The sequence below is a fragment of the Orcinus orca genome, chromosome 20, assembly GCF_937001465.1.
Source record: "Orcinus orca chromosome 20, mOrcOrc1.1, whole genome shotgun sequence".
NCBI classification, from domain to species: domain Eukaryota; kingdom Metazoa; phylum Chordata; class Mammalia; order Artiodactyla; family Delphinidae; genus Orcinus; species Orcinus orca.
In genome coordinates, this window is record NC_064578.1 from 54,226,111 (window position 1) to 54,244,420 (window position 18,310).

Here is an 18,310-nt window from a genome sequence, read left to right on the forward strand (position 1 = left end):
TCTCTGTGTGGGAGTTTACTGTCCTGAATCCCTCCTGTGACAGTGGGCAGCAGAGGACTGTCTGTTCCTCATGCTGAGGTCTTCCCTGTGTGTGTGGTTGTGAGTCAGGAAGGGGGTGTGTCGATTCTAAGCATTAAACAGCATCTTTCCAACTTTCAAGATCGACCTCTAAAGACTCCTATTGCCTGAGGAAGAAGCCCGGAAGAGGAAAGAAAAGGAGTCAGAAATGGCTCTTTCTCAGGTAAAGTCATTTTCTCTGTTGATTCTTCAGTCTGTCCTTCCTGAGATGCCCTTCTTTGGACTCGCTAATCTTGTCTGCCACCTGTACATTCACAGTCATCCAGGGCCTTCCCTCAAGGCCTGTCATCTCCACTTAGATCCCGTCTCCCCATGACCCAGTGACCTGGGACTTGTGAAGATGCTCCACTGGGCCTAGTCCTGGGCAGGGCTTCACACCCATGTGAAGTGTCACGGTGTCAGTGCTACTGGGCAGCAGGGATTGTTGAGGGGCCCCATCTCAGTGCACTGTCTGCTCTCTGAAAACCAGGATAAAGAAGCTGTACATGCAAGTCAGGTAATAATATGCACTTATGCCCGGTAAATTTTAGCAAACAGACTACAGCAAATACGTTGTGACTTTTCATGCTGCATTAGAAGCGAAATGGATGTGTCACTGATTTAAAAATCGTAATGATGGGGAATGGAATGGAAAGTTCAGAGATACATCAGTGGTAGAGGGTGTTTCATTCTATTATTGATTTTAAACTTTGAAACCAACCTAAATCTCTGACACATGGAGATTCTTAGCCCATTTTCATCATCTCCGGTCCTTGGAGGTTACTTTTCGCTGTTGGTTGCCTCCTCTGACACATAGAAGTTTCTCATTCTGATGCAGGTAAGTTTCCAGCTTTATACTTTGCTGGTAGATACCGGGTTTCCCAGCACCGTTTGTTCCTGAGACTGTCCCTTTTCTATTGTGTGGTCTTGGCACCCTTGAAAATGCGTTCTATGTATATGCAAAATTAATTTTGAGTGTTCTGTTCTGTTGCATTACTTTACGTATCTGTGTTTATGCCAGTACCACACCATCTTGATCATTTCGTGATATGTTTTGAAGTCTATAAAGGGTGCCCTCTATTTTTCTTCTTTGTCAAGAGTATTTTGGAGATTTGGGAGATTCCCTATGAATATTAGCGTAGTTACTTCTATTTTTGCAAAAATTGCCATGGGACTTTTGATAGGGATTACATTGAATCTATACAACACTTTGGGTAATAGGTCATTTTAAGAATATTTAGTCTTTCAAACCATGTGTATAGGATGTTTATTTATTTGTATCTCCTTGTGTGTCTTTTAGCAACATTTAATAGTTTTCAGTATACAAGTCTTTTGCCTCCCTGGTGAATTTCTTACTAAGTATTCTATCCCTTTGATGCTCTAGAAATACGATTGTTTTCTAATTTTCTATTGACATTGTTCACTGTGTATAGAAATGCACATGGTTTTTGGGCATTGACTTTTGGTATCCTGCAACTTTTCTAGAGTTGTTTTTTGATGTAGCAGTTTCCTCGTGGAATCTTTACTGTTTTTTTTTTAATCTTTACTGTTTTTACATATAAAAGTTATCATCTATGAAGAAAGATAATTTTACTTTTTTCAATTCGGGTAACTTTCTTTTTCTTGTCTAATTTCTCTGGTGAGGGCTTTCTGTACTTTGCTGGATAATAGTGCAGAGAGTGTGTATCCTTGCCTTCTTCCTGATCTGAGAAGGAAAGCTTTCTGGCTGAGTGTTTATATCTCTCTTTTTTTCTTTTTGGCCTTGTGGTGGGATCTTAGTTTCCTGACCAGCGACTGAACCTGGGCCACGGCAGTGAAAGTGCCGAGTCCTACCCACTGGACCGCCAGGGAATTCCCAGAGTTTTTATATCTTGAAACATAGTTGAATTTTGTGAAATGCATTTTTCTGCATCAATTGAGACGATCATATGTTTTTTTCCTTTATTCTGTTAATGTGGTATATGACATTAATTGATTTTTGTATGTTGAGTCATCTTTGCTTATAGTAATAAAATCCACTTGGTCATGATGTAAAATCATTTTAATTAATGTGTTGTTGAATTTGGTTTGGTACTATTTTGTTGAGGATTTTTCAGTATTCATGAAGGATATTGGTTTGTAGTTTTCTGTGCTTCGTGTGTCTTTCTCTGGGCTTGGTATAGAATCATGCAGGCTCCACAGAATGAGTTTGCCAGTGTTCCCTCTACAGCTCTTCGGAAGCTTGGAAGCTTTTTATCAGGATTAGAGGTAATTCTTCTGTAAATGTTTGGTAGAATTATGCAGCAAACTGATATGGTCTTGGCTTTTTCCTTGTTCAAGATTTCAGATTGCTGCTTGAACCTCTCTAGTTATAATTCTTTTCAACTTTTTTATTACTTAAAGATTAGAGCTTAATAGGTTGTATGTTTAAATGAATTTACCTGTATCTTCTAGATTATGCAATTTGTAAGCATTATTGTTCATTGAACCCCTTATAGTTTGTTTTTTTAATTAATTTTTTTAATATATTTATTTTTTATATATTTATTATTAATTAATTTATTTTATATATTTATTTTTGGCTGCATTGGGTCTTTGTTGCTGCGTATGAGCTTTCTGTAGTTGCGGTGAGCTGGGGCTACTCTTCATTGCAGTGTACGGGCTTCTCACTGAGGTGAGAAGCTTCTCTTGTTAGGGAGCATGGGCTCTAGGCGCATGGGCTTCAGTAGTTGTGGCACGTGGGCTCAGAAGTTGTGGCTCACGGGCTGTAGAGCACAGGTTCAGTAGTTGTGGTGTACGGGCTTAGTTGCTCTGCAGCATGTGGGATCTTCCCAGACCAGGGCTCGAACCCTTGTCCCCTGCATTGTCAGGCGGATTCTTAACCACTGCGCCACCAGGGAAGCTCCTCGTTTTGCTAAATTTGATTTTATTCTTCTCTACTTCCTCGAGTAGTAAAAATAGATTTCTGATTTGACTTCCCTGTTAGTACGGCTTTCACTACATTTTATAAATTTTTGTATGTTTTCATTTTCATCCAGATATATTAAAAATTCCTTTGTGATTTCTCCTTTGACCCATTGGTTATTTATGAATATGTTGTTTTATTTACACGTTTTGGGGATTTTTCTGTTTTCATTCTGCTGTTTATTTCTAATTTTATTGCTTTGTGGTTTGAGAAAATTCATTATGCTCTCAGTCTTCTTAAAATTGTTAAGATTTCTTTTATGTCCTAACATGTGGTCTCTCATGGAAAATGTTTTATTTGTTCTTGAGAAGTGTGTGTTTTCTACTGTTGTTGGGTAGAGTGATTTGTACATGTCTGTTAGGTCCAGTCGGTCTATAGTGTTGTTCAAGTCCTCTGTTCCCTTATTGATGTTCTCTTTGGTTCCACCCATCGAAAAAACTGGGATGTTAAAGTCTCATAGGATTATTGTGCTGCTATTTCTCTCTTTGTTTCTGTTAGTGTTTCCTTCATTTTTGGAGGGAGCTCTAATGTTAGATATATAAGTACTTAAAATTATATCTTCTTAGGGAATTGATTCTTTTAGTAGTATATATTGTCCTTTGTCTCTTGTATCAGATTTTGTCTTTAGTTTATTTTGTCTGACATTATGTAGTCGCCCCTGCTCTCATTAGGATGGAATATTTTTTTCCATCCTTTCACTTTTTACCTTCCCATGTCCTTAGATTTGTGAATGTTCACAGTGCAGCTCCGACGCACTCTCTGTGTGTCTCTCGCTCTTGTTCCCTGTTTTCCTCCTGTTACTTCCTCTGATGGTCGCTGCTCAGGCACACTGTACAGTGGTGAAAGGCAGGAGCCCTGGCCAGCCCCCTTCACTCCACTTCAGAGGGAAAGCATTGAGGGTTTCCTTCTGATTTTAATGTTTGGTGAAATGTTCTTGCTTCATAACAATATATTTTTTTCTATATTCCTTTTTGTCATGATTTTTAATTCTCCAGGAAGTTTTTAACTTTATTATTGTGATAAGTCTTTTTCTTAATATGTTAAATTAATGTAATAACTTCTAATTTTGAGTCAGTGTTTTATAAGTAGAATACACAAACTCTGTTCTGCATTTGTTAATACCTACCTATTTTAATTTTAGTGGATAAAATTGTACTTATATTCTTCAATTTAGGTGTTGTATAGAGATAGGAGTTAAAAGTTTGTATTTTTCTCTTTATGTTTGTACCATTTTTCTTTTACTAGACTACTATAGAATAATGTTGATGAAGTAAATTAAGTGCAGGTAATACTTTCTTGTTCTTCGAAAATGCTGAAATAAACGTGGATGAAAATGATAACAGAAAATGTTATCCAAAAATATGTCAGTAGACAACTCCTATCTTTTTTTTTTTTTTTTTTTGTCCAAGCCAAGCAGCTTGAGGGATCTTAGTTCCCCAACTAGGGATTGAACCCAGGGCCACAGCAGTGAAATTGACAAGACCTAACCACTGGACCACCAGGGAACTCCTGCCTTTTCAATTAATTGTGTGTTTACATGTGTGTGCACGAGTGCATAGAAGTGCAAGTCCATGGTTTTGATAAAGACATCATTATTTCAAACCTATCTTTTTGCATTTGAAATTATATCTTAAATGTATTCCTTGGCCTCGAATTTTTTCTACAGTATTGTGTTAATGGTTTAAATAACAATATGATTACTAACATTTTATGTGCATCTGTGTGTGAGCTGACAGTACTATCCTTTGTAAGATTGGAACAGGTCATCTCTAATGAGCTTTTATGTTTATAATAATTTCATACATGTAAAGAATTTATTTAGAATGATACTAGCATATAGGAATTGTTCCAACACTTCTAGTCATTGCTCTTGTTATCATTATCATAATTGCAGATTTTGACCTTTCTGTAAAGCCACTGTGGACTTTGTCATCTCTGAAGGCACCACTGATACTGTAGCTCATTTAGATTTTGAATATCATGCAGTGTGTAAAACATAATATGTAACACTTCTGCATAGACAACCTGTTAATGAATTTTATTTCTAAGTTTTTCGTGTGTTGTCTGGAAAAATGAAAAATCTACATTGATTGGAGGATATCATAATTGCTATGAAAAGGCGTAAGAAATTAAAATTAGAGACCTATAATTTCCCTAAATACCTTTACATGGATCTGTCAGACTACATACTTCCACTGAATTGATCCTTACCACTCTCTCCTCTTCTCATTTTGTGTGATAATAAGAACTCTCTTCATGGCCCCTTGATGAGATATGTTTTCATTTCAGGCACCGTTGACATTCAAGGATGTGGCCATAGAATTCTCTCGGGAGGAGTGGGAATGCCTGGACCCTGATCAGAAGGCCTTTTATGTGGATGTGATGTTGGAGACCTACAGCAACCTGATCTCCCTGGGTGAGGATAACTTCCCTTCAGAAGTTGGGATATGCCTTTTGGGTATCTTTGCATTTTCCCTCTGTGCCCCTTGGGAGCCCTTGTTTTGCTTGACTGATCTGAAATCCCTGTTGACTCAGATATGAAAAGCTTCATGATGTGATATCATGAGTTTAAGCTTCACTTTTCTGCAAATGATCTATCCATTTCATGATACGTCAGGCATTGTTCCAGAGCTTAAGTATTTATAAAGCTCAGGGCAAACTTTTCAAATAATGAATTCTCTTTTTTCTACCCCCGTGCTTTCGATTCACTACTTCTTGGAAGAGAGCTAATTATCTGCATATTACACTGTTCCCTCTGCATTCAGAAGGAGGCAAGTGGTGGAGCAATCGGTGAAATTTTTTTTTTTTTTTTTTTGGCGGTAACGTGGGCCTCTCACTGTTGTGGCCTCTCCCGTTGCGGAGCGCAGGCTCTGGACGCGCAGGCTCAGCGGCCATGGCTCACGGGCCCAGCCGCCCCGCGGCATGTGGGATCTTCCCGGACCGGGGCACGAACCCATGTCCCCTGCATCGGCAGGCGGACTCTTAACCACTGCGCCACCAGGGAAGCCCTGGTGAAATATTTTTCCAGACCCACCCGTCATGTCCTCACTCCTCAGCTGAACAAAGAGCTGGGATTCTGGAAGAGCCACAGATCTTATTTATTTCTTTTGAGAAGCAGAAATTTCTATTTCTGATCTGAATATTATTTGCATTTTGGAACAAGAGGAAGAGCCCTAGCCTCTGAAGAGTGATGTGAAAATAGCAAAAAAACAAGGGGGTGGGAATTTATCAGAAGTGTGAACACAGGTTAGGTCTCAGAAGGGCAGAGAAGAAGCAGCAGCATTAGTAGTCTTTGGGTAACTCTACCCAAGTGGGAGAGTTCTTTCCGAAAATAGAAGTTTATTTTTTGTGAACTCTGAGAGGACATTTTTCTTATTCCTGGGTTATCATTCTGTCATTCAACATGTAAAATGTATTCTTTCACCCTCTGGTGGGGCTGCAGCCCCATCAGAGACAAAGGTAAAGTCTTTTTTTTTTTTTTAATTTATTTATTTTTATTGATTTATTTTTGGCTGCATTGGGTCTTTGTTGCTGCGCGTGGGCTTTCTCTAGTTGCGGCGAGCGGGGGCTGCTCTTCATTGTGGTGCGTGTGCTTCTCATGGCGGTGGCTTCTCTCGTTGCGGAGCACGGGCTCTAGGCTCGCAGGCTTCAGTAGTTGTGGCACGTGGGCTCAGTAGTTGTGGCTCACAGACTCTAGAGCACAGGCTCAGTAGTTGTGGTGCACAGGCTTAGTTGCTCCGCGGCAGGTGGGATCTTCCCGGACCAGGGCTCGAACCCATGTCCCCTGCATTGGCAGGCAGATTCTTAGCCACTGCGCCACCACGGAAGCCCAAAGCGTAAAGTCTTCATCATGATATATGCTCTGCCATCTGGCCCCTGTGAACTAGATTTTACTTGACTTTGAGGAGCGTGAAGAGGGTTGTTTTAAAGGCATCTTTTGCCCCCTTCATTTCTCTTTCTGTACTTGACTTCATTGGGTGCTCAGTTCTCAGTCCATATCATAAGAGTTGATGCCTCCAGACTCCAGTCTCTGGGCCTTTCTCAGTTTTATCCCTATTTGTGTTCTTATATGACCTATGCAGAAGATGGGAAAACACTGGCTGCTCTTTCATTCCATCTGGCACCTCAGAACCGGCATGGAGCTGTCTCAAACCCCATCTGCTTGTTTAGATTTCACAGCCATTTCTCCTGTTCTGATTTTGCCGCACACTTCAGGGGTGTGTGAAACAGAGAGGTAGATTGGATCTTGTGTAATTTTTACAGAGCGAAACTATAAAGACAGTGGACAGAGAGATCCTCTTTTTATTTCCCAGTCCCTCACGGGGGGAATATGTGAATCTTTCAGGCTCTCAGTTTGGCATCTTGGATAGAACGCATGGTTTCTTCTCGAGGGCTGTAATATCTGACCCCCATATTTTGTATTGTTTTCGCTCTTGTACTGCTCTACCAAGTCCGTAATGCAGACTCTCCTGATTTCATATTCTTCTAAGTTTGCATGATTTTGCCTTTTGAAACTTGCTTTTGAAATACATATTCCTAGAGTCTGAAATTTTATCCAGTTTCTTTGCTGTGATAATCCACCTGTAGCAGACAGCTACGGATGGACTCTCTGTGGAGTGGGTTTACTGGGTGACAGGAAATTTTCGTTGGAGAATGCTTTCCCTCATATGCTGTAATATTTTCCTGCTCCACAGTAAGTCGCCACTTGAAGCTTCTCAGTAGAGCAGTCTGCGTGTTGTAGGACACGAGATAGAAAGTATCACGAGAGCCTGACTGAGAAGCCTTTCCCGTTTTTTTTCTGGCTTTGAGGACTGTCACAAAAGCCTCTCTTAGGGGCACTGTGACAATCTTGTTTCCATATACTAATGACCATCCCCTATGAGCCTCAGGAAATGATGTAGGAATTTATCCCAGGAAAACTTTGTGCAAGTTCTCCTCTTCCTGATGCCAGACCCCAGGGCTGGAGGGTCTGACGTGGGGCTCAGAACTCGCACTCCTGTGGGAAGACCTCGGTAATACAATTATTCTCCAGTTTGTCTGTCACCCACACAAAGTATGGGATTTGGTGGTATCATGGGTCCGCCCCCTCCTACGTATCTGGTTGTGGTTTTTTCTTTATGTCTGGTAGGTTTCTTTATGTTCTGGTAGGTTTCTAGTAGGTTTCAGTCTTTTTCAGCCATGGTGGTTGTCATTTGGGTGTGCTCCTGAGAGGAGGTGAGCTTAGGGTCCTTCCACTCCGCTATCTTGGCTGCTCTCCTCTTGTACAGTTATAGTCACACAGATGGACCATCACAAGCTGTGCTCCCAATATGCATATACCCTGTGCTCCACTCATGCCCTTTCTCAGACCTGACCTTTCCTGACGTGGTACTTTGACGTAGATGGAACCACTGTTACTTGCTCACGTATTTATGTTGTTCCCCTGATTGTCTCAATTTCCGCAGCACTCCTTCACCCATCCCTCCACCTTCCACATTACTCAGACTGTAAAAATGATCCCTCTTTTTCTGTCGAATAACTTTCTCATGACGTGACCGAAATCACTATGTGCAGCTGTGATGATTCAGAAACCATTTTCAGGAGTGGTGGCTGAATAACATTATCGGTTACATGGCTCCCTTCTTTTGCGTCTCTCTTGGAGTTTTCTTTTTAAACTCCTGGTATTTGTTTTAATATTTTGTAATCTGTACTGCCTGGGTGGGCAGTCATGCTTGAGAATATGTTGTCTTAGTGTGGAAGTTCAGGTTCAAATCCTGTTTCTCTCAGTACTTTCTATATCAATTGCAGTCATGTACATAAACGTGTGAGTCTACTTCCCTGATTTTAAAAATTGTGTTGATTTCCATCAAGCCTTTTAAACAAATTAGTGCCATTAGATGGCTTAGAATCTTGTATGTTTTATAGTAAAGATTGAAAAGTTACTTTTTATAAATAGTTATATTAATATTCTGTCATGTTTATTGTCATATCACTTTGTATCCTATCTTGTATGCTTTTCATCTCCAGTTTGTTCTAAACAACGTTGTGTCTGACCCTAGTTAATAAATATACAAATTGCTCACTCTTTATTACATATATTTTAGAGGCAATGAACTGGAGAATTTAAGTGCTCTGTGAAGGTAGGGAATTGCTCTGTTTATTGGCTATTAGGTTAGGTAACTCTAGAATAGTACATTTATTAATTTTTTTGGTGTTTTTAAAAATTTATTTATTTTATTTTTGGCTGCACTGGGTCTTTGTCGCTGTGAGCAGGCTTTTCTGTAGTTGCGGCGAGCGGGGGCTACTCTTCGTTGCAGTGTGTGGGCTTCTCATTGCGGTGGCTTCTCTTGTTGCAGAGCATGGGCTCTAGGCACACGGGCTCAGTAGTTGTGGTGCACGGGCTTAGTTGCTCCGCGGCATGTGGGATCTTCCTGGACCAGGGCTCGAACCCGTGTCCCCTGCATTGACAGGTGGATTCTTAACCACTGCACCACCAGGGAAGCCCCATTTATTAATTTTTAATTGTAATTTATATATGATGGTTTTTCAGCACTTATTATAGAATACAACTGACATGTACCACTTGTTAATGTAGTAAAATATGTATTCTTTATGGGTACATAGTTTTATAGCAGATATTTAGAAAAATATTTTTTTTAAATTGTGTTATCAAATTCTTCATTTTCTATATGCTGTATTTTGTAATTCTATACTGCTAGTTATTTAAATTATTCATTAGATAAGTCTGTTTTGGATTATGTACCATTACAGTATGGTAATGTACAGTATTGTATGTTCTTTAGCATTGATTTATGTACCATAGTATGCAGAATATATGTACAGTATAATATTTTTTGCATCCTCATTTATGAGACCACAGTATGTTTATTGTTAATTGGTATATGCCTTGGTGGAAAAATACTGTTTCTTCAAGAGCTAACATAAGTTTGTCTAGTGTGAATGTTTCTGTTATAGGGTGTTAGAACTAGGCTACCCTAATATTAATTTGAATTACATGTAATCACTCTTTCTTTAGTAAAGAGTCCTATTCTTGGGGCTTCCCTGGTGGCGCAGTGGTTGAGAGTCCGTCTGCCGATGCAGGGGACACGGGTTCGTGCCCCGATCCGGGAAGATCCCACGTGCCACGGAGCGGCTGGGCCCGTGAGCCAAAAAAAAAAAACCAAAAAAGAGTCCTATTCTTTTAGTGTTCCTAAAATTTTTAAGGTCATGATTGGGAAGTTTCATAACCTTTTTGGACATAAGTGTTACTTTGTGTTTATTTTACTTTATTTTGGCCATGCTGTGTGGCTTGAGGCATCTTAGTTCCTGGACTAGGGATCAAACCCGTGCCCCCTGCAGTGGGAGTGCAGAGCCCTAACCACTGGACCACTGGGGAATTACATACTTTTGGTTTAATATCATATATTCAACATTAAACGTTTACTCATGAATTGTAATGAATAATACACCTTATGGTTCTTTGTATCTTGTAGATATCTCTCATATACATGTGATCAAGAAATTACAACCAAGAGCAAACAGTGATAGAGGAGAAGTATTCCAAACAGTGATGTTGGAAAGACAGAAAGGCCATGAAATGAAACATGTTTACTTCACGGAAATCCAGGAAGATGACTTTGGGTGTCAGTGGAAGGATGATGAAAGAAATTACAAAGGAATGTCTGTAGCCTGTAAGGAAAATGTAACTCACAGAAGAGATCGACATAGTAGGTGGAATTCAGGAAAGAAGCCCATTGAAAATAGGCTTACATTAAGCTTTCAGGATGAATTGCATGTATTTAAGAACGATATTTACAAATGTAATGAGTGTGGCAAAGCCTTTAATCATGGCTCATCCCTCCGCAGACACCAGATAATCCATACGGGAGAGAAGTTATATAAATGTGGGGTATGTGGCAATGTTTTTCGTCTAAAGTCACACCTTGTAAGTCATTGGACAACTCATACTCGTGAGAAAACTTACAAATGTAATGACTGTGGCAAAAGCTTTAATCATGGCTCATCCCTCCGTAGACATCAGATGAGCCATACCGGAGAGAAACTGTATAAATGTGATGTATGTAGCAAAGTGTGTAGTCAGAATTCCTCCCTTAAACGTCATCAGAGGATTCATACCGGAGAGAGACCTTACCAATGTAATGAGTGTGGCAAAACCTTTAATCGTGGCTCTCACCTCTCCACACACGAGGTAATCCATACAGGAGTGAAATTATGTAAATGTGATGTGTGTGGCAAAGTCTTTAGTCAAAATTCATGCCTTAGAATCCATCGGAGAATTCATAACGGAGAGAAACCTTACAAATGTAATGAGTGTGGTAAGGTCTTTCGTCAAAATTCACATCTTGGAAGACATCAGAGAATTCATACTGGGGAAAAACCTTACAAATGTAAAGAGTGTGGCAAGGTCTTTAATCAGTATTCAAATCTTGCAAGTCATCAGAGAATTCATACTGGAGAGAAACCTTACAACTGTAACGTGTGTGGCAAGGTCTTCAGTCAAAATTCAAATCTTGTAAGTCATCAGAGAATTCATACGGGAGAGAAACCCTATAAATGTAATGAGTGTGGCAAATTCTTTAATCAAAAGGCATACCTTACAAAGCATCAGAGAGTTCATAATGAAGAGAAGTCTTACAAATGTAATGTGTGTGGCAAGGTCTTCAATCGAAATTCAAATCTTGAAAGTCATCAGAGAATTCATACTGGAGAGAAACCTTACAAATGTAATGAGTGTGGCAGGTTCTTTTCTCAAAAGCCAAACCTTGGAAAGCATCAGAGAGTTCATACTGGAGAGAAATCTTACAGATGTAATGAGTGTGGGAAGGTCTTCAGTCGAAATTCACTTTTTGCAATTCATCAGAGAATACATAATGTAGAGAAACCTTTCAACTTTAATGGAGTTGAAATGCCTTTACTCTGATCTCAACCCTCACTAAATATCTGATAATTTATACGTGAGAGAAACCATGTAAATGTGACATATGTGGGAAGGTCTTCATTCAAAATTTACAATTCATTGGAGAATTCATAGTGGGGAGAAGCTGAGCAAACGTCATGAATATGGCAAAGATTTTGTGCCTGCAAGCCTCACTTTCTATCAGATAATCCGTAGTGGAGAGAAACCTTACAAATGTAATGAGTATCTCAACGTCTTCAGTCCAAATTCATACCTTAAGATCTGCCAGATACTTTATACTGGAGAAAATCTTTTCAAATATAATGAGTGTGGCAAATCCTTCAGTGTTCTGTCAAGCCTAACTTACCATCAGGTAATCCATACTGGTGAGAGACTTTAATAATACAGTGATATGACAAGGCTTCTATCAGGCATCCACATCTTACGCTTCATTAGAAAATTCATTCTGAATAGCAACCAGATAAATGCATTTATTGTGGCCAGGCCTTAAGAGGAGAAATTTATTAATTAAAGAACTCATTCTGGAGATTACCTCACAAATGCCACGAATGTGAAATAATAATCTTATTTCTCAGGTAAGACAGTTTATATTTGTGAGTGACAGACCACCTGGAGAACAGTGACCAAAAAGAAGTGGGAGCGTCATCCTTTTCACCTAAGAGAAGTCCAGAGGGTGTAGTGTGGGGTGTGATGGGTCCTCTGCTCCTTCTTCATCCATGAGCACTTGGTCCTCACCTTCCTATAGTAACATGACTGCTGTATGACTGAGAAGGGTGAAGGTGGAGGGCAAAAAGCCTTTTCATTTTAAGATTCTGTCTTGTTTTCATGGAAACATTCATCCCAGATATATTCTCTTTGGGTCATGCTCTTGTGACCTGTCTGAGAACTCTGCATCAAGTTCTGGATTCTGAAGATTTTATTCTATACCGTTTTTCCTAAATCTCTTATAGAATAAAGTTTTAAACTTTATTTTAAAGCTTTAACTTTGAGCTAATATTTGTACAGATGTAAAGTTTAAATGGAGATCTCTTTTTTTTTCTTCTTTGAATATTTCATTGATTAGCACCAGTGTTGGAAAGTCCTTCCTTCATTGAATTGGCTGAGTACCTTTGTCAGAAAGTGGTTGGAAGTACACTTGACCTTGGAACAAGGCATGGAGTTAGGGTTTTAGACTCATGACCAGTTGTAAATTCACGTATAACTTAATGTTGTCCCTCTCTATCCGTGGTTCCGCATCCTCAGATTCAACCGGCCACAGATCCTGTAGTACTGTAGTAGTATTTATTGGAAAAAATGCCCATATAATTGAATCCACACAGCTCACACCTGTGCTGTTGAAGGGTTAACGGCACTGAAGTAGGGCTCTTTCTGGTTTCCACATTCTGTTCCATTAGTATATTTGTCTGTCACTGCACAAATCCCACCCAGTCTTGATAACTCTCACTATATTAGAAATCTTGAGGTCATGTGGAGTGATTCCAGCCACTTCAGTATTTTTCAGGTATTTTAGCTCTTCTAGTTCTTTTGCCTTTCCCTATTATTTTTAGAAAAATCTTGTTTGAATCTACAGAAATCTTGATTGAAAACACACTAAACCTGTATGTCAATTTGGGGCGTTTTAATATAATTTCTATGTTGTGTCTTCCAGTCAATCTGGTATATTTTGTTAACAATTCAATGAATATGGTATGTTTCGCTCAGATGACCTAAATAGAAGGTCATTTTGTTTCATTAAGGTTGTAGGTTTCAGCATAAAAGTCCTTCCTTTGTTAGATTTACACATTTTCCTTCTACGTCTACTTTTTTGAGCAACACCGTGTTATGTATTTAATTTCAACTTCCATTTGTAAATTGTGTGTGTGTAAAATTACAGTGGATTTTTGCATATTGTACCCTGACACCTTGCAAATCATACTTTTTCTAGAAATTTGTATAGATTGTTTTGATTCTCTACATACATTAATTTATTAAATTTTCTGTGTCTACTGTAACAGATTACCACAAACTGAGGGCCTTGAAGGACCACAGATTTATTCTCCTATGGTTCTGGAGGCGAGATGTGTAAAACGACCCAAAGCACTGTGCTCCTTCTGGATATTCCAGGGCAGAATTTGTTTTCTTGCCTTTCTAGAAGCCACTCACCTTCTTTGTCTCATGGTCCCCATGTGTATTCGCATGACACTCTTTCAATTAATTCATGATGTTATTCAGATATCTTCTTATATCACGTGGGCATTTCCTGAACACGTTGTTTACATTAGGACACCCTGTCACTCTCTCATTGTACGTGTACACCTTCATCGTACTTAACACTATCATATCTGATTTAATTATTGCTGACTTTCCCTTGTAGAAAATATATGCTCCTTGAAGGCAGTGTATTGATTTTGTTTCCTGCTAGATATCCAGTGACTGGAAGCATTCCCAACTGACAGGTGAGTGAATGCGTTTATCAGTGCAAAGAAAGTTCGTGTAATGCATCGGCTCATAGGTCAGTAAGTCAAATGGTCAGATAAACATGTAATTATATTGCATTTGTGGCCTCACGTTCTTTACTCCATTAACATTACACCTGAATGTTCTGAACATTTGTCATAAATTCTCACAGTATGATTTATTCACACGTTGTGAAATTTTCTCCCACATGGGCTCAAAAGATCTAACTCATCAGTGAAGAGATGTCTTCATGAAGTATTTTTCATCCACAACATTTTAAGTTTAGGATTCTTTCATTCGTGCTCCATTCCACACCCGTGACAAAATAATAATTCTGTTTCTCAGGTAGTAACTGAAAGAAGTAAGTTTATCATTCTCACCAGACAGGAAGTCCAGAGGGTGCCGTGGGCGGTGTGATAGGTCCTCTGCCCCTTCTACCGCCGTGAGCACTTAAAGTCTTCAGTGTCTTCATAGCAACCTGGCTGCGGGATGACGAAGAAGGCTGAGAGGCAAAACCCTCTTCAATTTTAGGTTTTGTCTCATTTTCATGGAAGATTATTAGCCAGTTGCATTAAATGGCCACCGTAATTTTAATAATATGAAATTTCAAATTTCACATTTCCCTCTTGAATAGAGAAAAAAAGTAAAGGGAAAAGGTGTCAGGGACAGATTATATCAAAAGACTTTCTTCTTTATCGTGATAGGGTAATATTCCATGTAACACTGGGCTACTCTGATGTTCAGAATGTCAAGGAAAGTTTTTAGAGCCCTTGTGTTTTCTAACTCACAGATTTCTTTCCTTTCTGCTGTGTCTGATTCTGAACACACTTAAATCATTCTCCAGTTTTTTTTTTTTTTTCAGCTGTACCCTGCAGCTTGTGGGATCTTAGTTCCCTGACCAGGGATTGAACCGGTGCCCTCACAGTGAAAGTGCCAAGTCCTAACCTCTGGACTGCCAGAGAATTCCCTCTCCAATTGTGATGTAGTTATTCTGATTCCAGTATCAGGGTAAGAAGTAAAGGAATCCATTTTGAGATGTTTTTTATCCATGCCATCCTACCTGAATGTGAGAAATATACAAAAGGCTTGTAGTTGGGAAATACTCTAATATCACCTCCAAATATATTTTAATATTAGACTCTATATAGTAATATAACTGCTATATCATAACTCTGAGATGTTAAATATTGGGGAAGGAACATTAAATATTTTCCGTGAAGTACTAGAGGCTCAAATAGGATTTACTTGCTACTATACATAAAATAGATAAGCAACAAGGATTTACCGTATGGCATATAAAATTACATTCACTAACTTGGAATAATCTACAATGGAGATTAATCTGAAAAAAATTTATATAACTGAAGCACTTTGTGGAACACCTGAAACTCATACAATATTGTAAATCAGCTATCCTTCGATCAAAAAAAGAAATGGAACTTCCCTGGTGGTCCAGTGGGTAAGACTCTGCGCTCCCAATGGAGGGGCCTGGGTTCAGTCCCTGGTAAGGGAATTAGATCCCACACGCATGCCTCAACTCAGAGTTCTCATGCTGCAACTAAGAAGCCCCCGTGCTGCAACTAAAGATCCCGCTTGTTGCAACTAGAATCTGGCACAGCCAAAATAAATAAATAAATTTGTTTGTTTGTCTTTTGCGGTACGCGGCCCTCTCACTGCTGTGGCCTCTCCCGTTGCGGAGCATAGGCTCCGGACGTGCAGGCTCAGCGGCCATGGCCCATGGGCCCAGCCGCTCCGCGGCATGTGGGATCCTCCCGGACCGGGGTACGAACCCATGTCCCCTGCATCAGCAGGTGGACTCTCAACCACTGCGCCACCAGGGAAGCCCATAAATAAATGTTTTTAAATAAGTAAATAAAGAAGTATTTCCTTGAAAATACAGAATATATTCAATTGAGGGTAAGCCCTGAAAATGTTACCTTAAAGTTACACTGTTCTGGAAGACAGGAAATAATTCTTTTTTGTTGTTGTTGTTACCATACTGTTTATTGAAAAATTGGAGTTTAATGACTTCAAAAAGTTTAGCCGCAAATGATTATTTCCTGGGTGATTCATTCTCCTTTTAAAATATCATTATCCAATGTAGATCTGATTTTACTAGTTAGAAGCTAAATATGATATACATATGTGTGCTACATTTCATCTTAATAATTAAAGTAATTTATAGATGAGCACAGATGGACTGGGAACATATTTGGTGATTAGTTTTGTAGCAACCTTTTGTACAGATTGTTACTTTTGGAAAGTTGTAGGTCCTAATATAAATTCTTTCTTAAATTACTATTTTCCTTTTATTTGTAGTTTGCAATAAAATATTATTGATCCTTAAAATTCAAATTCACCAGTTTTGCCAAATAAGATGAGACTGGAAATAATGCACTACTCGTCCGAATGACCAAATCCACATTTCTTAAAAATCACAATAACCCACCAAGCAATCCACATTTACATACCTACCCAAGGGATTTGTAAACATTTTCCACATTAACACCTTGTAAAAGATTGTTGATAGAAGCGTTTTTAATTTTTATTATTTATTTAACTTATTTATTTTTGGCTGTGTTGGGTCTTCGTTGCTGCGCGTGGGCTTTCTCTAGTTGCAGCGAGCGGGGGCTACTCTTCGTTGCGGTGCGCGGGCTTCTCATTGTGGTGGCTTTTCTTGTTGTGGAGCATGGGCTCTAGGCCTGGGGGCTTCAGTAGTTGTGGCTCATGGGCTCTAGAGCACAGGCTCAGTAGTTGTGGCACAGGGGCTTAGTTGCTCTGGGCATGTGGGCTCTTCCCAGACCAGGGCTCGAACTCGTGTCCCCTGCATTGGCAGGCGGTTTCTTTACCACTGTGCCACCAGGGAAGCCTGAAACATTTTTTAAATAATAGCCAAAATGTGGAAAGAACCCAAAACTCCATTAAATGATGAATGTTTAAACAAACTGGAATGTTTCTCATCAGAAATAAAAGTTACGAAGCACTGATAAAGGTTAATCATGGATGACCCTTGAAAGCATTATGCCAAGTACAAGAAGGGAGATGGCCATATATTGTGTGACTTAATTTATATAGAATGCCCGGAATAGTCATATCTGTAGAGATGGAAAGTAGCTAAATATTTGCTTGTGGCTCAGGGTAGAGTGCTGAGTAACTATTAACGCATACAGGGTTTTTTTAAGAGGTGATGACGAATGATGAAAACGTTGTTGGACAGTATTGCAAACATACTAAATCCCACTGTATGGTGAATGTGAAAACTGTATATTTTATTGTATGCAAATTATACAACAAAAGAAACAAGCTAATATCTCCATGTTGAATTCAGAAAATTGTTCCGATTTACTAACCATGGCCTACAAGGTGTTGGAGAGAGGAGTTCCAGTTTCCATTGTACCAGTGGAAGGAAGACATGATTATAGGAACAATGGCAAGAAGGGGAGGAACTGGAGAGAGAATTTTTTTTTTTTGCGGTACGCGGGCCTCTCACTGTTGTGGCCTCCACCGTTGCGGAGCACAGGCTCTGGACGCGCAGGCTCAGCGGCCATGGCTCACGGGCCCAGCCGCTCCGCGGCTTGTGGGATCTTCCCGGACCGGGGCACGAACCCGTGTCCCCTGCATCGGCAGGCGGACTCTCAACCACTGCGCCACCAGGGAAACCCCGAGATACCTTATTTTTTTAATTGAAGTATAGTTGATTTACAAAGTTGTGTCAATCTCTGCTGTACAGCAAAGTGACTCAGTTATACACATATAGACCGCCTTTTTTTAAGTATTCTTTCCCATTATGGTTTCTCACAGGATATTGAATATAGTTCCCTGGGCTATACAGTAGGACCTTGTTGTTTATCCATTCTACATATAATAGTTTGCATCTGCTAACCCCAAACTCCCAGTCCATCCCTCTCCCTCTCGACCCCCCCTTGGCAACCACAAGTCTATTTTCTATCTCTATG

General features: G+C 39.6%; 2 protein-coding genes across 3 annotated transcripts in view; one reads left to right on the forward strand and one right to left on the reverse strand.

The window, feature by feature from the left end:
• The window catches only part of LOC101279864 (zinc finger protein 160-like), a 325,017-nt gene extending 309,804 nt beyond the window's left edge, over positions 1-15,213 (forward strand). The window contains exons 2-4 of one of the 2 annotated variants that reach the window (XM_033411796.1): positions 161-241; positions 5,291-5,417; positions 10,474-15,213. In XM_033411796.1, the coding sequence (XP_033267687.1) occupies positions 227-241; positions 5,291-5,417; positions 10,474-11,921 (1,590 nt within the window). In that variant the 5' untranslated portion in view covers positions 161-226 and the 3' untranslated portion in view covers positions 11,922-15,213. The remainder of the gene's footprint in view (positions 1-160; positions 242-5,290; positions 5,418-10,473) is intronic. The other variant, XM_049703471.1, reaches the window with a different exon arrangement.
• Positions 1-18,310, reverse strand: part of LOC101281293 (zinc finger protein 665) — a 369,078-nt gene that overhangs the window by 39,952 nt on the left and 310,816 nt on the right. The window lies entirely within an intron of this gene.